Source organism: Fundulus heteroclitus, chromosome 20 (genome assembly GCF_011125445.2).
Source record: "Fundulus heteroclitus isolate FHET01 chromosome 20, MU-UCD_Fhet_4.1, whole genome shotgun sequence".
Taxonomy (NCBI): Eukaryota; Metazoa; Chordata; class Actinopteri; order Cyprinodontiformes; family Fundulidae; genus Fundulus; species Fundulus heteroclitus.
In genome coordinates, this window is record NC_046380.1 from 37,236,052 (window position 1) to 37,255,771 (window position 19,720).

The 19,720-nt window shown below is 43.0% G+C and overlaps 1 protein-coding gene across 1 annotated transcript in view; it reads left to right on the top strand.

Moving 5' to 3' along the window:
- The window catches only part of grm6b (glutamate receptor, metabotropic 6b), a 27,438-nt gene extending 11,852 nt beyond the window's left edge, over window positions 1–15,586 (top strand). Inside the window, exons 4-11 of the mRNA XM_036151997.1 lie at window positions 5,680–5,815; window positions 5,896–6,050; window positions 6,367–6,507; window positions 6,598–6,798; window positions 7,463–7,602; window positions 8,945–9,568; window positions 9,644–9,955; window positions 14,625–15,586. Of these exons, the coding sequence (XP_036007890.1) occupies window positions 5,680–5,815; window positions 5,896–6,050; window positions 6,367–6,507; window positions 6,598–6,798; window positions 7,463–7,602; window positions 8,945–9,568; window positions 9,644–9,955; window positions 14,625–14,864 (1,949 nt within the window). The 3' untranslated portion in view covers window positions 14,865–15,586. The remainder of the gene's footprint in view (window positions 1–5,679; window positions 5,816–5,895; window positions 6,051–6,366; window positions 6,508–6,597; window positions 6,799–7,462; window positions 7,603–8,944; window positions 9,569–9,643; window positions 9,956–14,624) is intronic.
- The last annotated feature ends 4,134 nt before the right edge of the window (window positions 15,587–19,720 follow it).

Here is a 19,720-nt window from a genome sequence, read left to right on the forward strand (position 1 = left end):
CCTTAAAAAAGTGCCCACAAACACAGGATCCTTTCTCCTTTTCGAGCCACAAACTTCAACATAGTTTATGATTTCTGAATTGGAAGGAGAATGCCAATCTAATGCAATGAAAATCTTATAGGTGTAGCATATGTTTGTATTTAGCCCCCTTTATTCTGATACAACTAAATTAAATCCATTGCAGCCAACTTAATCTCACTATAACTCCAGCTGCTCTCTGAAGGCCTCAGAGGTTTTGTCAGAGAACATTAGTGAACAAACAGCCTCATCGAGACCAAGGAGCACAGCAGGCAAGTCAGGGAGAAATTGTGGAGAAGTTTAAAGTGCTGGGTTCTAAAACAGAATCCCAAACCTTAAGGATTTCACAGAGCACTAGTCTATTCATCCTAGAAAACAAGGGAGGAAATATGGCACCGCTGCAAATTTGCCCATCGACCTAAACTGACAGGCTGGGCATGGCGAGCATTAATCAGAGAAGCAGCCAAGGTAACTCTGGATTAGCCGCAAAGATCCACTGCCCACAGCAGGACACCTGTAGTCCCTGCACTCAACAAATCTGACCTTTGTGGAAGAACGGGGAGAATGACACCGCTGTTGAAAAAAAAAGAAAAAAAGAAAAATGCCATGTAGGAGACACAACAAGCATGTATGTTTTGTGCCATGAAAAGCTTTCTTCAGCAGAGACGTGGGGATCTGGTCAGAGTTTCCCCGACCGTCACCATCCAGGAGGACAGTAACGCCAACATACAGGCAGAGCCACAATAGATAGATGTAGATCAAAGCATAGCCATGAATTTAGGCCAAATATGTGGACTTATATAAAGGCTAAAAAGATAGAAAAACAGTGAAAGGATGAAAACCAATTGCAGTTCTAGTTCCAATGATTTTCTGCAACCCATTACTCTCTCTCTCTCACTCTCTCTCTCTAATTATTAATCCCAGTAGAAGCAAATTATGAAAAGATTATCTGTTGTTCTGTTACTTGCTTGATTTATTATTTCCTGTAGCCATAACAAGCTTATCACAAGCAGTCGTTCCTGTCCTTATCAGCTGCATCTTTGCTGTTAAGCGTGACGATTTCGGCACGGCGAGTCTGAGAAAGGACCGTTTTGTCACCGGAGCGGCTCATTGATTGTACCATCATAATTAGAGCAGATGCCTCAGTGGGGATTAATTTGCAGGGGATTATGTGTCGTCTTGCTCATTACCAATTTGTATGCAAACATTTGGATCTGCTCTGTGATTGTGATACAGACCCCCCCCCCCCCCCCCCCCCCCCAGGCACTGTCGTAGCTGCGAACGCTCAGGTGAGAGGCTTCGGTTTAGGGAGGAAAAAAAGCATAAGTGGCCTGAAATATAAAAGCAGAACAGGGGATCTGAGGTGTGCATGGTTAAAACAACTGCCATAATGAGCTGCGTTTGGCCATCGGAATAAAATTTATTGAATGGCTTCCAGCTGAGAAATGCTTTTTCTAGTCTCTTGATAGCTGTCTCTCTCTCTGTGCTTAACATAATTTGCTTAAAACCCCTATAATCCTTCCAGATAATCTGTGAAATGGTTCTCGCCCCTCTCTCCTTCTCCCCTCCCCAGCCCTTGTGTCTACCCCCCCTCCCCCCTCCCCCTCCCCTCCACCTCTTCAGAGGGGCCCGAAGTTAAGCCCCGCTGAAGCACTGGCATTAGCAGGTTCAGGGTTGAGGCTGCCGTCATGCTTTGCACCATTAAAAGAAGTAGCACGCTAGTGAATTAATCTCTACATCCATTTTTCTTTTTTTTCTTTTTTACCCAGAAACAAATGCTTTTCACTTTGTTCCATCTGAATTCTAATGTCAGCACTCTCACGGTTCAAGAGTTAAAACCAAACAAAAGGTTTTTGTTTTTTTTAATGCTCAACATCCAGCCAGGATAAATGTAGAAAGCCTTCATTTAGACGTGGTCTGTGAGCAAGTGGTGCATCATCCTCTGACACGCTTCATTGCCTCTTCCTGTCATCCCTTTTTACCTTTTTTATTCGCATATTGGCCTAATAATCAGCGCTGCTCGCGTTTTCCACTTGACCTGAGCCTTTCGTCACCAATGACCCGTCCGTGTGTCCCAGATCCCCCAGATCAGCTACGCCTCCACCGCCCCGGAGCTGAGCGACAACAGCCGCTACGAGTTCTTCTCGCGCGTGGTGCCCCCGGACTCCTACCAGGCCCAGGCCATGCTGGACATCGTCAAGGCCATGGGGTGGAACTACGTCTCCACGCTGGCCTCCGAAGGCAACTACGGGGAGAGCGGCGTGGACGCCTTCCTGCAGATTTCCAGAGAAGCAGGTTGAGTTTCCGGCCCGTGTTATTGTAAATTTGCTTCTGTGACAATGAGGGATTACCCATCAAGCTGTGCTGCTCTCGCTTATTAAAAGGCTAAAACAGGAAAGAGCTATCCTTTAATACTCAACGGCGAATAATTGTAACTCATCATATAGGTCTGAAAGCACAAAGGCTGTTAGTCATATTTTGATTCCATACCGTTTAAAGTCATACATCAGGGACCACAAAGAGCAGGTGTCACACCACAGCACCCTTCATAGGCGAAACGCAGGTAAACATGTATATAAGGCGCTATTGTGATTTGTTTTACAGGAATATAATCCTAAAAATTCACAGTCCTGAAAAACGTCAGAAAAATCCGAACCTTTTATTGGAGTACATTTTTTCAACGGGGGAAAACGTTTTCAATGTTGAGAAACAATTTTGTTTACAGGCCCGACCGCTGATACGGTTAACGTGAGACATTCTGGCTTATAACCAACGGCTTTCTGTTTACCAGGGGAATAAATGAGGCTCGCCGTTATAGAGCCCTTTTTCTTTTTCCAACGGCCTTACAAACCTTATGTAGCTCTACGTAACGCCGGCCTGGTGGTCAGAGAGCTGGAAAACGGATCGTTCTTCGCAAGGATCCAAAACCTTTGGTCAAATCAATACAGAAATGGTTTGCAAGACCCAAAGAAGCCATGGCCATCTCACTTTCCAGACCTAAATCCTGCAGAAAACCGGTGAGATAAAGAGAGAGGAGAAAGAGAGGACAGGACACTGGCCGATCCGGAGACGTAAAGAGGAAAGGTCCCTCTGTCTGTGTACTCCATCTTTATAATATGTTGTCAGAGAGGAGTGTTATCCTGCTGCCAAATTTTTGTCTTTTTATTATACAAAGCATTGACAGCAGGGGGACCGATATTTGTTCCTCTGACATTTGTCAGTGTTGGTTTATGTTCCTGCGATAAAAGAGAAACTTGTTTTATGGCTCTTCACGCATGCTTACCAAAGGGGCTGCAACAGATTTAGACAGTGGCGGTTTGCAGTCAGTCAGGTGTTAACACCAAACACGCAGGTAACATCTGTGCTTTTACACAGAAAAAAAACGAAAAGGAGTCCCGGGAACTCCCTGCGGCCTCGGTGGCTTGTGCTTAATGACGCCCCCGCAAAAGACGGCGTGCCAAATTAGGATGTGAAGCGCTGTACTTGCTAAACAGCAGCATGTCGGCAGAGAGTCTCCGAGCCGCTTGCGTGCCCCTGCACTCTTGAATCTTTCATTGCTACACTACACGGCGTAAGAGCTTATTATGCCTGACTTGTAGACAAACAGCCACGTAAGTGACTGCGAGGCTAGAGACATCTGGACGCAGCACGACACAGAGGCGGCGTTTTATTAATGGTGAAAGCACGCCTACATTTGTAAAGTTCTGCTATCATCCAGAGCGGCGCGGCTAAAGCACGTACGCCTACCTTTCAGTGTTTGACCGCATACGTAACCTTCTAAAAGCGTTTCAACTTTTCCTGACTTTTTCGCATTACAGCCTTGAACTTCATCGTACTGTATTATGTTTAACGTGACATAACAAAAATGCAGCGTATAATTGTGAAGTGAGGAAAAAAAAGGACATATGGCCTTCAAATGTTGGCATGCATATGTATTCGGCTCCCTTTGCTCTCTGACTCCACTTCCTGTAACCCAGTGAAGCCACAGCCTTCAACATCAGTACATATGCAGCCGCTCTGTGACGGTTTGTTAGAGAACATCAGTGAACACAGAGCAACATGAAGGTGGGAGAAAGTGCTGACAGGGCAAATATTAGTGGTGAACTCCACAAATGTGGTCTTTTTTTTTTAAATTTTGTGGCACTTGTGGCCTTTATTCGACAGCAGGCTGACAGGAAATGGGGTTGAGAGAGAGGCGGAAGACATGCGACATAGGTCCACAAGCTGAACTCAAGGACGCATCAAGGACAGAGGCCCCCGCACCCAAAAACCTGGACCTTTATAGAAGAGTGGCAAGAAGAAAGCCATTGTTAAAAAAGAACCTAAAAGAAGTCCTGGTTGCAGTAGGGAAACAGGTGTTTTGGTCAGAGGACACTAAAAGTAACTCTTTTTCATCTATGACTGTGTGACAGAATATTACCACTGCACATCACCTCAAACACGACATTCCTACAGTATAAGATGGTGGTGTTAGAATCATGCTGTGGGGGAGCTTTTTATCAGCAGGGACAGGGAATGGAGAGGACGACGGATGGAGCTTAGAACAGGGCAGAATGGTGCAATTAAAAAAAGAAAGAAGGAAAAATCTTTGGAATGGGCACAGCCGGCAGAGACCATCGCCAAATAAGATGCAGCTGTAATTGTAATGAAAGGCGGTTCTAAAAAATGTTGGATGAATCTCAATGAAGAAGCGTTGACATCCATCCCTCATTTTGCTTCCCACTTCGCAAATATGCACTGCTTTCTGTGGTTATGCTTTGGCAACTTGTAGAAAAGCCTAAGGTGTCTGACTCTTTTGCACGGCAGAGGTCCAATTTTAAAACCTTCGCTAACCCAAGAACAGAAAGGTCTGTCACATTTGCAAAAAAAAAATAAAAATAACAACAATAATCTTGATGATCCCTTTATTTGGGAAACATTGTGATGATTAATGAGACAAGTGTGGAACATTTGGAAAGGAATGCAGCACATTACGTCTGGTGTCAAACCGACGCAGTACTTCAGAAAAAGAACATCATAACAAGAACCGAACATACAGTAGTGATCGTGTTAAGGCTGTAGGTGCTGCTGCGGGACCTGGAAAACTTGCCATAATTTGACGGAACCATAAAATCTGTTCTTTCCCAGAAAATGGTGAGGGAGGTTGTCTGGCTATCAGTTTGTGAAATGAAGCCCAAATGTTCTGGAGTTGTTTAGCAGGTCAATCATCCAAAGCAATCAAGTAGGTCCACCTCTTGAATGGCGCAACAAACATAAAATGAAGGCAGTGTCCTGGTAAATTGAGATGCGGTGGCATGACCTTGAACGGGCCGTTCGTGCTAAAAAAAACAACAACCAACAACAACAATGTGACAAACCAATTTTCCAAAGAAGAGTGGGCCAGGATCTCCCCACAGCGACGTAATAGACTCGTTTCTAGTCATTTCAAACACTTGATGTCTGTTGTTGCTGCCAAGGGTGGCCAGGTGGCCCATAATAAACACACACACACACACAATTTAAAAGCTGAATTTCTTTCTTACTCAGGTTATCTTTTGTTATTGAAATTTGTTGGATGATCTGAAACGTTTAAGCGTGACCAAAACAACACGAGACATCTGCGGGAGGGCAAATACTGTTTTTGCAGTCCGGTCCAACATCTTTGTAACGTCTGTTTTGCAGGGGGGCTGTGCATTGCTCAGTCCATAAAGATCCCCAGAGAGCCCAGACGGGGCGAGTTTGACAAAATCATCAAGAGACTAATGGAGACTTCCAACGCGCGCGGGGTTATCATCTTTGCTAATGAGGATGACATCAAGTGAGTCGAGCTCTGCTGCCTGCCATGGTTCTGATGCGAAAGATGACGAAACATCAAAAGGAATCTGTTCCGTGTTTCAGACGGGTGTTGCAGGCTGCAAAAAAAGCCAACCTGACAGGCCAATTCCTTTTTGTTGGATCCGACAGTTGGGGGGCCAAAAGCTCTCCCATCGAAGATCAGGAGGAGGTGGCAGAAGGAGCGGTCACTATCCTGCCGAAAAGAGGCTCCATTGATGGTAGGAGAGTGCATTAAATTAGATTAATACTTGTTGGACCGCTGCATGTAAGAGAAACACCTTCAGAGTGATGTAAGACGTTGATAGACAAGTTTACTAGTAATGCAATAAAAGGTTTATGAATGATTGTTAAGTCTGATCTGATATCTCTACCCTAGGAAGTCAGAGTCACACACAAAATCCCTTCCTAAAAAATATGGTTGTTTCCTGATTTTCACCCCAGCTGTCTGTGACACCAATGTATAGCCCCCCCAATGTTGGACATTGACAAGTAATATTGTCCCGTAATCTAAATACGAAATGCTAATTGGTTCAGGGTTCGACCAGTACTTCACTTCGAGGTCTCTGGAAAACAACAGAAGAAACATCTGGTTTGCAGAATTCTGGGAGGATGACTTCAAGTGCAAGCTAACTCGACCGGGCATAAAATATGACCCCGACAGACGAAAATGCACAGGTGAGGAGGCCTCGGTCCAGCGTTCGGGGAGCCCGTTACCCGTGAATGTCTGAACTTATCGGACGTCTGTCTGTGACATGTTCCTGCCAGGAGAGGAAAGAATCAGTCAGGACTCCCAGTATGAACAGGAGGGCAAGGTGCAGTTTGTCATCGACGCTGTGTACGCCATGGCTCACGCGTTGCACAGCATGCACATCGACCTCTGTCCTGGCTCCATGGGTGTCTGCGAGAAGATGGACCCCGTGGAAGGACGGATGCTCCTCCAGTACATTCGCTCCGTGAACTTTAATGGTGAGTTTTCGACTGTCAGTTACGATTTTTCACCTCTCCCGTGTCGCGTTAAGAAAAGATGGACTTTAAGTCCAACTGGAGGAAAATGGCTGGGATTTAAATTGGCAAAGGCTGTCCTGAAAAAAAGCTCATTTAAAGGAGAGAATGGCAGAAGGGAGCTTTAACGTGGACGTTTTGAGAGGCTTCTGCTGATGTTCTGAACTGCAGAACGCCGCGCATTGCTTCAAAGCGTGTTCCCCTTCCCCGGGGCCACCTCCTCGGTCTTTTCTGAGCACAACACCACTGCTTTTCATCTCTGGTCTTTTATAGAAAAAGAGTTCTATGAAAGCATCCTATTTACTGCTCTCCTCTTCCTGGGCGACCTCGGTTTGTATAGAAGATTTTCTGATTGAGCGCCTGCAGGGACCTGGGAGGAGCATTCAATCATGTTAGGGCAAGAGAGCAAGAGTGCGCTGAAAGACTGTACGCTTGGAGGAGAGCTTTTACCAAAGAGTATTCTGCTCTTAGCTTTCAAATGACTGCACCAGACTGAAGTAAGCAATACTGTATTCAGCAGTGGGAGATTTCCTCTCGGCGTCCTCAATTTCTCTGTCACACTTTTTGTGCCTGTTCATTTTCTTAAACTTTTGCCTCCCCCCCACCCCCAAAAAAAAACAAAAAACAGGCAGCGCAGGAACTGCAGTGATGTTCAATGAGAACGGAGACGCTCCTGGTCGGTACGACATCTTCCAGTACCAAATGTCCAACGTCAGCTCACCGGGCTACAGGGTTATCGGCCAATGGACGAACCACCTGCGACTTAATGTAAGCATCTGCACAGCTCAGACTTGTAAACTTTTTAACAACTCAAACGGTAAAACCTTGGCTTGCCCTGGGAAAAGATTCCGACAAGATTTTTGAGAAACAAAATCTGTCAATATTAAAAAATATATAAATTTTAGACTGCAGACAACTACAGAGTGCTAAAAAATAACTGAAAATAGTTTTGTGGATTTTTATTTGCTCAATAAAAGCTTGAAATGTAATGACCGTTTCTGCAAAACCTGTATAATTCTCTAAAATGGCACCCATTTCCAATTCTTTTGTCTGCTACCTTTGCAAATATTCTGGTATATTTGCCTCATGTTCCATTTTGCTCAGAAATTAAAGTTTCCAACCTCCTAGTTGGAAAAAATCAATTCACAGTAAGCTGAAATGAGAATTACTACAATCCAGAATGCAGAACTTCATGTAAGATTTGGATTATGTGACTTCAACATTTCCAGCATTTTTCAGTGGGATAAACCAACTAGAATAAAAATCTAGCCCAACCTCGACTGCAAACCTCAATCTGACCTTTGTCCACATAAAATTTAGTTTGTTTGTTGTTTTATTCATTATTAATGAAATACACATTTGAATACAAAATTGTAGTCCGAGGTTTAAGTTGAAAAGGCGGAGGTTTCAAAACCAAAACCCAGATTCCAAATCCAATATGGCTGCTGTCCATGTAAAGATAGCAATAGCTGTAGTAATAAACTATTCAACTGTATCCTTGACAGTTTTTCATTGCACCCATTGTAGGCATGATTTTAATGGTATCTATATAGTGAAAGCAGTGTTAGATAGTTGAAACTGGCTTGATGCAGCAACAGGTGGGGGAGAGGGGACTGCTAATATGATTCATATAAACATGGGGAAACTGTAGTCCCTTGGGTTTTCTCTAGCACCTTGTCCAAATGACTTTATTGAGCCGGAAAGCTAAAATAGTTTATTTTCAGTAATCCCAGATTGTAGTGAGGATGTCTGAGGTAAATGATATGTAGAGAAAGACTAAAGCAAAAAAATAAATAAATCACCAACTTTAGTTCTGTCCCAAGGCAGCAAAATCTGCCAACAAGTATCTGTCAGTTATAGACAATAATTATTTAGTTGAAAAGGGGTATAGATTTTTTGTAGTTTTCTTGCTCAGACTATTTTGTCCCCAAGGAGCAATAGCTAACGTTCCCCTGGCTAAATACTAGATGCTAAGCTAACCACCGAGTCTAGCATAGTTAGCTCTCATAGAATTACAGAATTTCTATTTAGCTGAGGCTAATTTAGTAAAACGTATATCCTGGTAAGACTATAATTACACGTGTGTGCGTTTGTACTGTATCCGCTGTAGCTGGAGGAGATGCAGTGGTCAGGAGGCGAGCGTAAGATCCCAGAGTCCGTGTGCAGCTTCCCCTGCGAGCCCGGCGAGAGGAAGAAGATGGTAAAGGGCGTTCCCTGCTGCTGGCACTGCGAGCTCTGCGATGGCTACCAGTTCCTGCTGGACGAGTTCACCTGTGACATGTGCCCGTTTGACAAGAGGCCCCTAAAGAACCGCACAGGCTGCCGGCCCACACCCATCATCAAGCTGGAGTGGAGCTCACCCTGGGCCATCATTCCCGTCTTCCTGGCCATACTGGGAATCCTGGCCACCACCGGAGTCATCGCCACCTTCGTCCGATTCAACGACACGCCCATCGTTCGGGCGTCGGGCAGGGAGCTGAGCTACGTGTTGCTGACGGGCATCTTTCTCATCTACCTCATCACCTTCCTCATGATCGCGGAGCCCAGTGTGGGTGTGTGCGCCATACGCAGGCTGCTGCTGGGTCTCGGGATGTGCATCAGCTATTCCGCGATGCTCACCAAGACCAACCGGATCTACCGCATCTTTGAGCAGGGCAAGAAATCGGTCACGCCGCCCAAGTTTATCAGCCCCACGTCTCAGCTGATCATCACCTTCATCCTCATCTCGGTGCAGGTAAGCCCTGGAAATGGTTCCGTCACGCGTATCAGTCGAAGACTGCAGCGGTCTAATGCTTTCCTCTCACCGCAGTTACTGGGGGTGTTCGTTTGGTTTGGCGTGGTGCCCCCTCACACTACCATTGACTACGAGGAGCTAAAGCCTCCAAATCCAGAGTTTGCACGGGGGATCCTGAAGTGTGACATGTCCGACCTGTCCCTCGTACTGTGTCTGAGCTACAGCATCGTGCTCATGATCACCTGCACGGTGTACGCTATAAAGAGCAGGGGAGTCCCGGAGACCTTCAACGAGGCAAAGCCCATTGGCTTCACCATGTACACCACCTGCATCATCTGGCTGGCCTTTGTCCCCATCTTCTTTGGAACAGCACAGTCTACAGAGAAGGTAGGAAACCCAACAGTTACTGCTGTCACAAAACTACAACCAAATGGACTATTTGGGATTTGTGTTTTTTATTTGAATAGAATGGAATAGAAATATCCTGTATTATTCGGCAGTGGGGAAGTCCAGGTGTGCCAGCAGCAAGGTGACAGGCAAATGGAAGCATGCAGATACACACATGGGTAAAAAATAAATAAAAATAAGAACAGGTGACTGTAAAGTAAGGGCAGATTCACAACACAATACTGCACAGTTATCGAAACAGGGTGCTCACATTCAAAGAAATGTGCAACTGTGTTGAGTTGTTAAAAAATTGTACAAGATGAACATGTATATCTATGCAAAAAAAACCAACTACAGACTACTTACAACAAAATAAAAAACCGGTGCAAAAAATAGCAGGGTTGAAAAAAACACATGTTGAGTTTGTCTGGAGCAGTGGTGATTTTAAAGCTGCTGGGAGGAAGGATCTGTAACAACACATCTTTAACCATCTAGTCTGTCACTGAAGGAGCTCTCCAGCTCTGCGACAGCGTCAGGCATGAGGTGGGAGACACTGTCCATCAGTGATGTGATTTTTACCAGAGTCCTTCTGTCTCCCACCACCTGCACTGGGTCCAGGAGACAACCCAGACATCAAATTCATCCCAGCACTCTGAGTGGTCATTAAGACTAGAAGATATCACCTTTAGTATTATTGAGCAGTAAGAGCACTTCATACAGCAGAATCTGGTTTGACGTTTCTGCATCCTTCTCCCAAAAACAGCTTTTTATGCTGGACCCTCAGCACACATCTAGACATCGGCAAACACATCGGGGGTGATGGGGGGTACCATCAAAAAGCCTTTACACTGCAGATATGTCAAAAACACAAAGGCCTACACTAAGGCTCATTATGTAAGTTGTCCCTTCCAGGCCGCTGTTATTACTATAATAATAATAATAATAATAATAATAATAATAATAATAATAATAATATTAATAATAATAATAATAATGTGGTTTTATTGAAGAAGTTTCATCTGGCTACAGGAAATTACTTAGCTGTAGTTTCTTAATGACTTTACCAGCCCTAAACTAAAAACATCACCAGATATGTTTCTTTGCAGTATTGATATTGGATGTAGTGATAAATAATACATTTGAATTAAATTGTGCAGTCATGTAGAGGACACAGCAGGCATGAGGAAGAAGGTGCTCTGCTTAGGGGAGACCAAAAGTGAACATTTAGGTCTGTACATGCGAAATGAAAAAACTAACAATAACACATCAGACTGAATACACCGTCGCCACCTGGAAAATGGTTTTGCAAATTCCCACGATGAATTTTAAATGAAACGAGTCAGATGCAGTTGCAGTGCAGACTTTAAGCTTTAAATCCGTGGGTTTACCAAAAACATCAATGTACGGTAAGCTTGTGAGGAACTAAAGCTTTTTTACAGCTATGAGTGGCTGCTAGTTTGTGGACTTTTTTGTCCAAAGTTTAATCTTTAAGAAGTGAAATGCCCCACTGGGTCCTTTCTATAACTTTGAGTATGCTCAAAACGGGGCCTGAAACTTGTGTACGTCACTTTCCAAAAGTTGGGATCTATAAAAAAAAACCCAATAAAAACAAAACTTGAGGGGAAAATGTGCGGTCCTCAGGTTAACTCTGACTCAGGCGTACACTCATTTTGGAGACAGGAGGCAGATGGTAAAGTGGTGAATTGCAGTCAATCTGCAACATGATTCATCTCAGATGTTCAAATTCATTCTATATCAGACTTTAATCATAGATTGACTTGATCATAAACATTCAAAACCCCTGTGTTATTTATGCTTAACTATCCATAAGGACCTTTCAATAAAAAAAAAATGCCCACAAGCAAATTTAATTCTTAAATCTTAAAGCAAAGCCCACACAACATTTCACTGGGGTTTTCTACTATCACATTAGTCTCCCCAACGGTCACCAGGGTGGTTTGGAATCGGGTTTATTTTCTATCAGGTGATTTTAATGTGGACATCTGTGCTGTTACCTCTCATAAACACATTTAATATACTTCTCTATGTGAAATATTTTCACAGTTTCTTTGCTTTTTCTCTGTGGCTGCCATGTCACCATAAAAAACAAAACAAAAAAGATCAGCAGACCCATTTTTAACACACATTAACATGAGGTGATTTGCATTTATGGTTAAATCTGGACGTATAGAGGGCAGAACCTGAGGCGGTACCTGGTACGCAAACACATGGTACAGCTGTGATCTATAAAAGAAAATTGTGCGGTGGTGTGCGCGCGCACGATTGTATAAATCCGTTTTTTTTTTTGTGCACATACTTTTTTAGTATGGATTCCATGCAATGTTTTATAAATGAGGTCCCTGGTGACTGACTTGGTTAGTCAAGAATATTCCACTTTGCTGCTTTAATGAACTCCTGGGTTGTACGTTTTGGACCACTGTCATCTGTATCATGAAACCTCACCCATCAGTGTGACTGGATTTAGCTGGATGTGAGCAGACAGTACGTCTAGAAGACCTTTGGTCCTCATCATCAGTAAACACCAGCGTCCCTGTCCCGCTGGCAGCCGTGCACACCGAGCCATCACGCTGCCTCCACTGAGTTTTACTCATGACGGGGGACGCTTTGAGTCACGAGCCGCTCCACGCCTTCTCCAGACCTTTTCCTACACCATCACCCTGGTAGAGGTGGATCTGGGCTCCATCTGTCAACAGGATGTTCTCCAGAACTGTGCCGGCTTTTTTCTGTAGCCAAGTCCAATCTAGCTTTTCTGTTCTGGACGTTTCTGAGTGGCCTGCACCTTGCAGCGATCCTCTGTATTTCCGTTCATGCCGTCTTCTCTTCATGGGAGCCTTCATATGGATCCGGTGCCTCCTGCACAGCGTTGGTCACCTGGCTGGCTGCTGTGAAGGGCTTCCTCTTCACCATGGAAAGGGTTCTGCGCTCATCCAGCGCTGTGTGGACCTCCAGGTCTTTCTCCGCTGCAGAGTTCTCACCAGAGCCGTCTTTCCTTCTCAGGATGTTCCAGTCTCCAGATGTTGCCTCTCCTGGTATCAGAGGACTTTTCTGTTTTCCCAGCTTAAGGATGGCTTGTTTCTCCTGCATGGAGCGCTGCTTTGACCACATGTCTGCTCACAGACAAATCTACCACACCTCACCAACTCCAGGCCTTTTCTCCCTTTAACTGGCAATGACACAATGAAGGAAGGGCCACAGCTGCCCATGAAATAGCCTCTGAGTCAATGGTCCAGTTACCTTCGGTTCCTCTAAGAAAAGGGAGGCACAAGTTGAGGAGCTGAAACTCCTAAACCCTTCAACCAGTTTAAATGTGGATGCCCTAAAATGAAAACTGGGCATCTGCACATTACGTCCATGTCTGTTTTATAACTATAGTTAATATATGCTTCAGTGACAGGGTGAAAAAAACAATTTGTGTCGCCGTCCAAATATATACAGATCTAGCTGCAGGTATGTGTGCAGAAAAAACTAAATTACAGAACATTGATGGATTAAAGAGATTCTCCTACATTCATTTCATTTCTCTGCTCTGTCTTCTCTTTTCGTCAATATGAATTCATTCAGTGGTGCCGTGAGTCAAAAATATTGCAACGCACAAGCAAACGCGGCCATAGTTGGAAAATGAAAGAAAAGAAACCCTCAGATCCTCAAAGTGAAATCTCCGTCTGCAGCCTGTCAAGTCGCATTTGCTTCGCGCTGCCCTCGCAGAGCATCCTGCCACCACTGTACTTAGGGTTTAATTTAGCTTTCGGGCTATTTTCTGCCGCCACAAAGTACGGGACTGTTGGAGGAATATCGGAAAGAAACTACGGACAGGCTTTGACTAATAGAGAGCTGCATTATGACTCAGTCAAGCTCAAACAATTAAAGCCTAGGGGGTGCTTTTAAAGTCTTTTCACCTCTTCCATCTGGAAAATAAGAGAAATGAAGAAAAGAGAGGAGAGAGGATGGAAGGAGGACAGATGAGCTGAGGGGATGATCTGGACCACTCGCAGGCCAATGCAACCCTCCTGTTCAATTAATCATCGCGCTGGAAAATAGCAGCATATAGGCTGCATGTTCTGTCGCTGTTATCAAACCATCATGTGCAGGAGGAGCTGATCTTAGCTGTCTGTCCACAACATGGCAGCTCGCCCAGGGCAGAGTCCATACACACTCCCCACCGTACTACCAAATCACTGAAGGCTTGTCTATGGAAGAAGAGTCCTCGGAGAAGAAACGGAAAGGAAATATGTTGAAAATGGCAAAGGGGCAGTGAGATAACCTCAGCTCTCAAGCAGCAGAATGATGGTTTTTGACTTATTTATGCCTCATATATCTTATTCATGGCACATAGACTTTATGTATTTATTACCAAGAGGTTTTTCTTAATAATGACGTCACATATTTTTAAAGACGGGTTTTTCCGGAAAGTTACTTTTTGATCAGTTTCGCTGCATCTTTGCAGAAGAGCAAACAGTGAAGAGGAGACGTGGCGAAAGCCCAGAAATAGGACATCTTCTCATGAATACATATACAGAGACATAAATCATTCATCAGGGGAAAAAAACACTGGCCCTTGTGCTTTAAAATGAGGGGAAAAAAACCCCAAGACAGTCTGTTTTCTACTGTCCCTACTTGTTTTTCCTCACCTTCACTGTCTCTGTTGCAGATGTTCATCCAGACCACCACCCTGACCGTCTCCATGAGCCTGAGCGCCACCGTGTCCCTGGGCATGCTTTACATCCCCAAGGTCTACGTCATCATCTTCCACCCGGAGCAGAACGTCCAGAAGAGGAAGCGCAGCTTCAAAGCCGTGGTGCAGGCAGCCACCGTGTCCACACGCCTGTCCCAGAAGGTCAGCGACAAGCAGAACGGCGAGTCCAAGATGGAGCCGGACAGGTCTCAGTGACGGGAAATTGACGTTTGAGCGGGAGCATCAGTTGTTTTTGACTGCAGCGTCTGCTTTCTATCCTTCAAACTGTGGACCAAAGTACCTGCAAATGTGGAGGTGCATTATGTTTCTTTTTACAACTGTTTAGAAAACTTTACTCCACCTGAAGGGAAGCACGAAAGAAAGGAAAGCCCAGGTGACACACACACATCCAAAGGACTGGAATAATGCTGAGCAACAATGGAATAAATGTAAAAATTGTTTTTTTTTTATCATATCTGTTTGTTTTTTTTGTACCGTCCTCATACACTTCCAGTCTAAAGTTTACATACTCTCATCATGGTCCTGGAGGTTGTGTTAATGACTTTTTTTTTTTTTTTTTTTTTGCGTATTACGCTGCCTGGCCAAATAAAAAGTCGGCACCTAAAAAAAAGGTCACATATGATAACGTTGCGTTGGACCACCTTTAGCTTTGATTACAGAACACGTTCATTGTGGCAAATAGCTTCTGCAATGTCACAAGATTTATATCCATCCGCTGTTGCCGAATTTCCCCATTTTCGGACAATTATGGTTTTTCTATTCTATTCTAATTTTACACTAAGGTCTTGTATTAAAGATGGGAGGATCCGTCTCCTGTGCAAAGCCTTTTAGAGCGCATCCCATAGATTGCCAGTGGGGTAAAGGTCTGGACTAGCCTGGGTGCCATTCTGAACTTAGTCCCGCCCACGACGTTTGAGGTGGGGAAGTTCCCGAACTTCCCCACCTCAAACGTTGTGGGCGGGACTAAGTTCGGAATGGCACCCAGGCTAGGTCTGGACTCCTAGGTGGCCAATTCATGTGTGAAAATGCTCCCTGATCATCAGGGTATAGTCATCTTGGAATATGCCTGGGCCATTAGGGAAGAAAAAAACATCCATTGATGGAATAACCTGGTCATTGATCATATTCAGGTAGTCAGCTGACCTCATTCTTTGAGCTCATATGTTGCTGAACCTAGACCTGACCAACTGCAGCTACCCCAGATCTTATCACTGCCCCCCTCAGGCTTGTACAGTAGACACTAGGCATGATGGGAGCATCACTTCACCTGCCTCTCTTCTTACCTTGATGCACCCATCACCAGGTGCATCGGGTATTCTTTGATTTGATTAGGCCAAACATTTAAAGGTATTTTTTTTTATCCTGACCACATTTCTTCCTCGAGGAAATTTCTTCGCCACTATCCGTTCAATTTTAAACATGCGTTGGACAGTTGTCTACCAAATTTTGGTAGTTTCCTTAGACAGGACTGTCTCAGAAAATTAGAATATTGTGATAAAGTTCTTTATGTTCTGTAAGGCAATTAAAAAACATGAAATGTCATACATTCTGGATTCATTACAAATCAACTGAAATATCGTAAGCCTTTTATTGTTTTAATATCGCTGATTATGGCTTACAGCTTAAGAAACCCAAATATCCTTGTTGCCAGCTGAAAGATGACTGCCCCTGCAGAAATTATCCAATAGGAGGCTCGTACCTATTTAATTAGTTCAATCCAGGTGCCAACATTTTTTTTGTCCAGACGGTGTATTTTCCTGGTTGGAATAATTATACAATAGATGAATTTGGTGTTTGAGTTTGACTTCACCGTGGATTTTCTATAATCCAAACAGGGACAAAAATAGACTTACTAGCTCAAATATATACATACACATCCGCTGATATTTGGTTGTATGTCCTTCAGCACACTGCAGGGAAACCATACACTTTTTGTAGCGATCAACAAGGTTGTGACATAATCTGCCTGGATATTTCCCCAGTCTTCTTATCCCAAATGGCCATGCTTAGTGAAAATGCATTCAACTAATTATGTAAGTAAAACCTATTTTTATAGCACCTTTCACACACAGGATTTTTTTTTTTTATATATTGCTTTGCAGAGAAGATGCCAAACAAGTAAGATGCTGCCTGATAAAGGAGATCTTATCATCATGGGCAATAATAAGAGTCTCTGTTTTGTCGGCATTTAGTTGAAGATAGTCAAGCTATTGTCTGATTTCTGTCAAATAGTGGCTAAGTTCAGCTAATTTATAAATCTCAGAGGGTCTAAAACAACAATAAAGTGGAATATCATCAGCATACAGATGATAAGAGTCAATTTAACGCATCGTGATTTGACATAGAGGAAAATGCATAGTAAAAATAGAATAGGTCCCAGAATGGATCCTTGACGTACCCCACAAGATAAAATAGCTATGCCAGAAAATAAATCTTTCATTAATTCCACAAGCCTAATGTTACCCTGCTTCCTCCATTTTAAAACCAGTAAAAAAACATTCCTGTCCTGTTGGAACATCCATGGGGACCAAGTTTCAACCATCGAGCTGTGAGGGTCTCGAGTTAGTTAGTCCTCCCACTTCATGATTCCATCCACATTTTGCAGTGCATCAACACCAAAACAGACCCACAGCATGACGCTACCACCACCATGCTTTAGAGTCGGTTTCACATTATATATGTATAATTTTATATTATAGAAAATCCAAAAATAGTGTTTTAATAAAGAATTGCTCTCAGATGTTGTATAATATTCCATCATAATTAAAGAATGGTCCAGTGGCATCTCTAACCTCTTGACTTTTAAATCCTCGCCTGTGATGAGTGTATATAAACTTCTGAGTGAGACTGTTCTCATTCCTCAGCTCAACGGAGGGCTGCTATTGAGAGTTTAAACCCTCTCTGGGAAATATGTTAAAGGTAAAAGAAAAGCATTTTCCTTTGTCCTACAGGAGGATATACATGTTAGTGGAAGCCCTTGGGGGTGATAAACACCACCGCCCTATGGCTCCAAAAGTGTTGCATGGATTATGTGCTCTGTGTGTACATGAATGTTTCAAGCATCATTTATGAGGGACGACATTCTCTTCTGACTGCACTTGAACAGTCTTGGATAAATTGAAAAAATATCACTATGTCTGTATTGCTGATCTCACAGCAAGACCTGTCAATAGCCGGTTGTTTTTTTTCACACGGTATTTAAATTTTTAACTAATGTAATAATGGCACAACCTAATGCTTTTATGGTGGAAACTTCATTTAGGGGCACAAACAGGACATGGGTGATCGTGAGCAGGATGTTTATCCTCTACCTGGTACTTTTACATTTCCATTCTGGAAAACAATGTTTGGCATTTCCCCATATTGTTTATGAAAATATGGAGCATTCTGTGAAAAGGTCAGACTGTGTGGCGGCTCTCCAGGATCAGGCTTGTTGCTCCGCCTGAGAACCGATCGGAGCGTAGCTGCTTTCAGTTATATGCCATGAAAAGTCCATCATGATCAAATGATATGCTAGGAAATATTAAAAATGTATTAAAATTACACTAAAACACCCAACCGAATCAATATTTGCTCATATTCTGTTAACACGTTCTTTTACAACACCTAATATTTTACTTCTTTAGCTTAGCAATTCTTGGATCAATTGTTCTCAAAGTTTTTATAACAAACTGCTACAGATCTTGACATTTTTTTTTCTGTCTTTTCTTTGTCATAAAAACAAACCAAAGAATACATTTTTATCATTAGTCCTGAGTTGTTCATCCTCAGTTGAATGATGGTGGGATCTAAGTTTGTATTAAAGGTATACTTATAAATTAGACATCAAAATAATGCATACATGCATGCACATATCTATATAACTATTCATACTTCAGTCCCCCGGAAAATAAGGATATAGCAAAAAAACAAAATAGATGTTTTTGGCCTACTGCACCCAATGTTTTGTGGGTGCTTTTGCATGAATTACCGCATCAATGCAACATGGCACGAAGACAATCCGCCAGGGGCTCTGCTGGGTGTCTCAGGAAGTCCGATTTGCTTTAAAAAAGGTATTTTCAGCTCACCTTCTTTGTTGCCCTCATGTGTCCCATCTTCTTGACAATACTCTACAGTGTCTTGATGCATCTCAATAATCCAGGTAGAAAAAAAAAGTTAAGAAAATAAAATGAGTAAGGCTCTGACTGGGTTCTTCTTTGATGAAACGTGTCATCAAAGAAGAACCTGTCCAGAGCACCTACTCATTTTTTTGTATGATTGAATACTCCAAAGATTCTCTATGCACTAGATGTGAATTACGACAAAGAATCTCAAGCAAATTTGATAGCCAGTCAGCCACAGGGATACCATGGCCATAAATGCAAGGTCCAATCCAGATGCTGGTGGATTTTTTTATTTATTTTTTAACCCAAAATTAATCTGCATCAAGAAGCATGAAGTGTTTTACAATTCCCTGTCAGACAGCTGTGCTGACATTAGGCTTGACTTGATTTTCCTTCCACAAAACTTTCTTTTAATGTGCTTGGATACAGTACTCTGTGAACAACCAGCTTCTTCAGTAATAATCCTTTGTCGCTTATCTTCCTTGTGGAAAGCAGGAATTACCATCTGCATAACTATTCTCAAATCAGCAGTTTTACCCAGTTGGACATTTGACACGTCTATATTTAAATACTTTATCGGTCATATGCAGTATTCTAAATTTCACAGAAATGGGATATTGGACTCTGAAAATTGCTTACAGCTAATCAAAGTAAAATAAAAAAAAAATACATGCTTGAAATATATATCTGTGTAATGTTTTCAGCTGAATTACTTGATTGATTTTCTTATATATTGAGACGCACCTAGAAAAAGAAATACTAAAATGTACCAAACTGTCAGAAACATGGTTTTGAAGGGATTCCTTCTGCAGAATAAACAAGTTCAACGTTAATCATGTATGTATATTTAGTCATTAACCAGGTCTGCCGCACTCATGCCAGAATGTTTTGTCTGTACTGCCCTCTGCAGGGAGAACACAACTCAGTGCAAACATTGAAAAAAAAAAA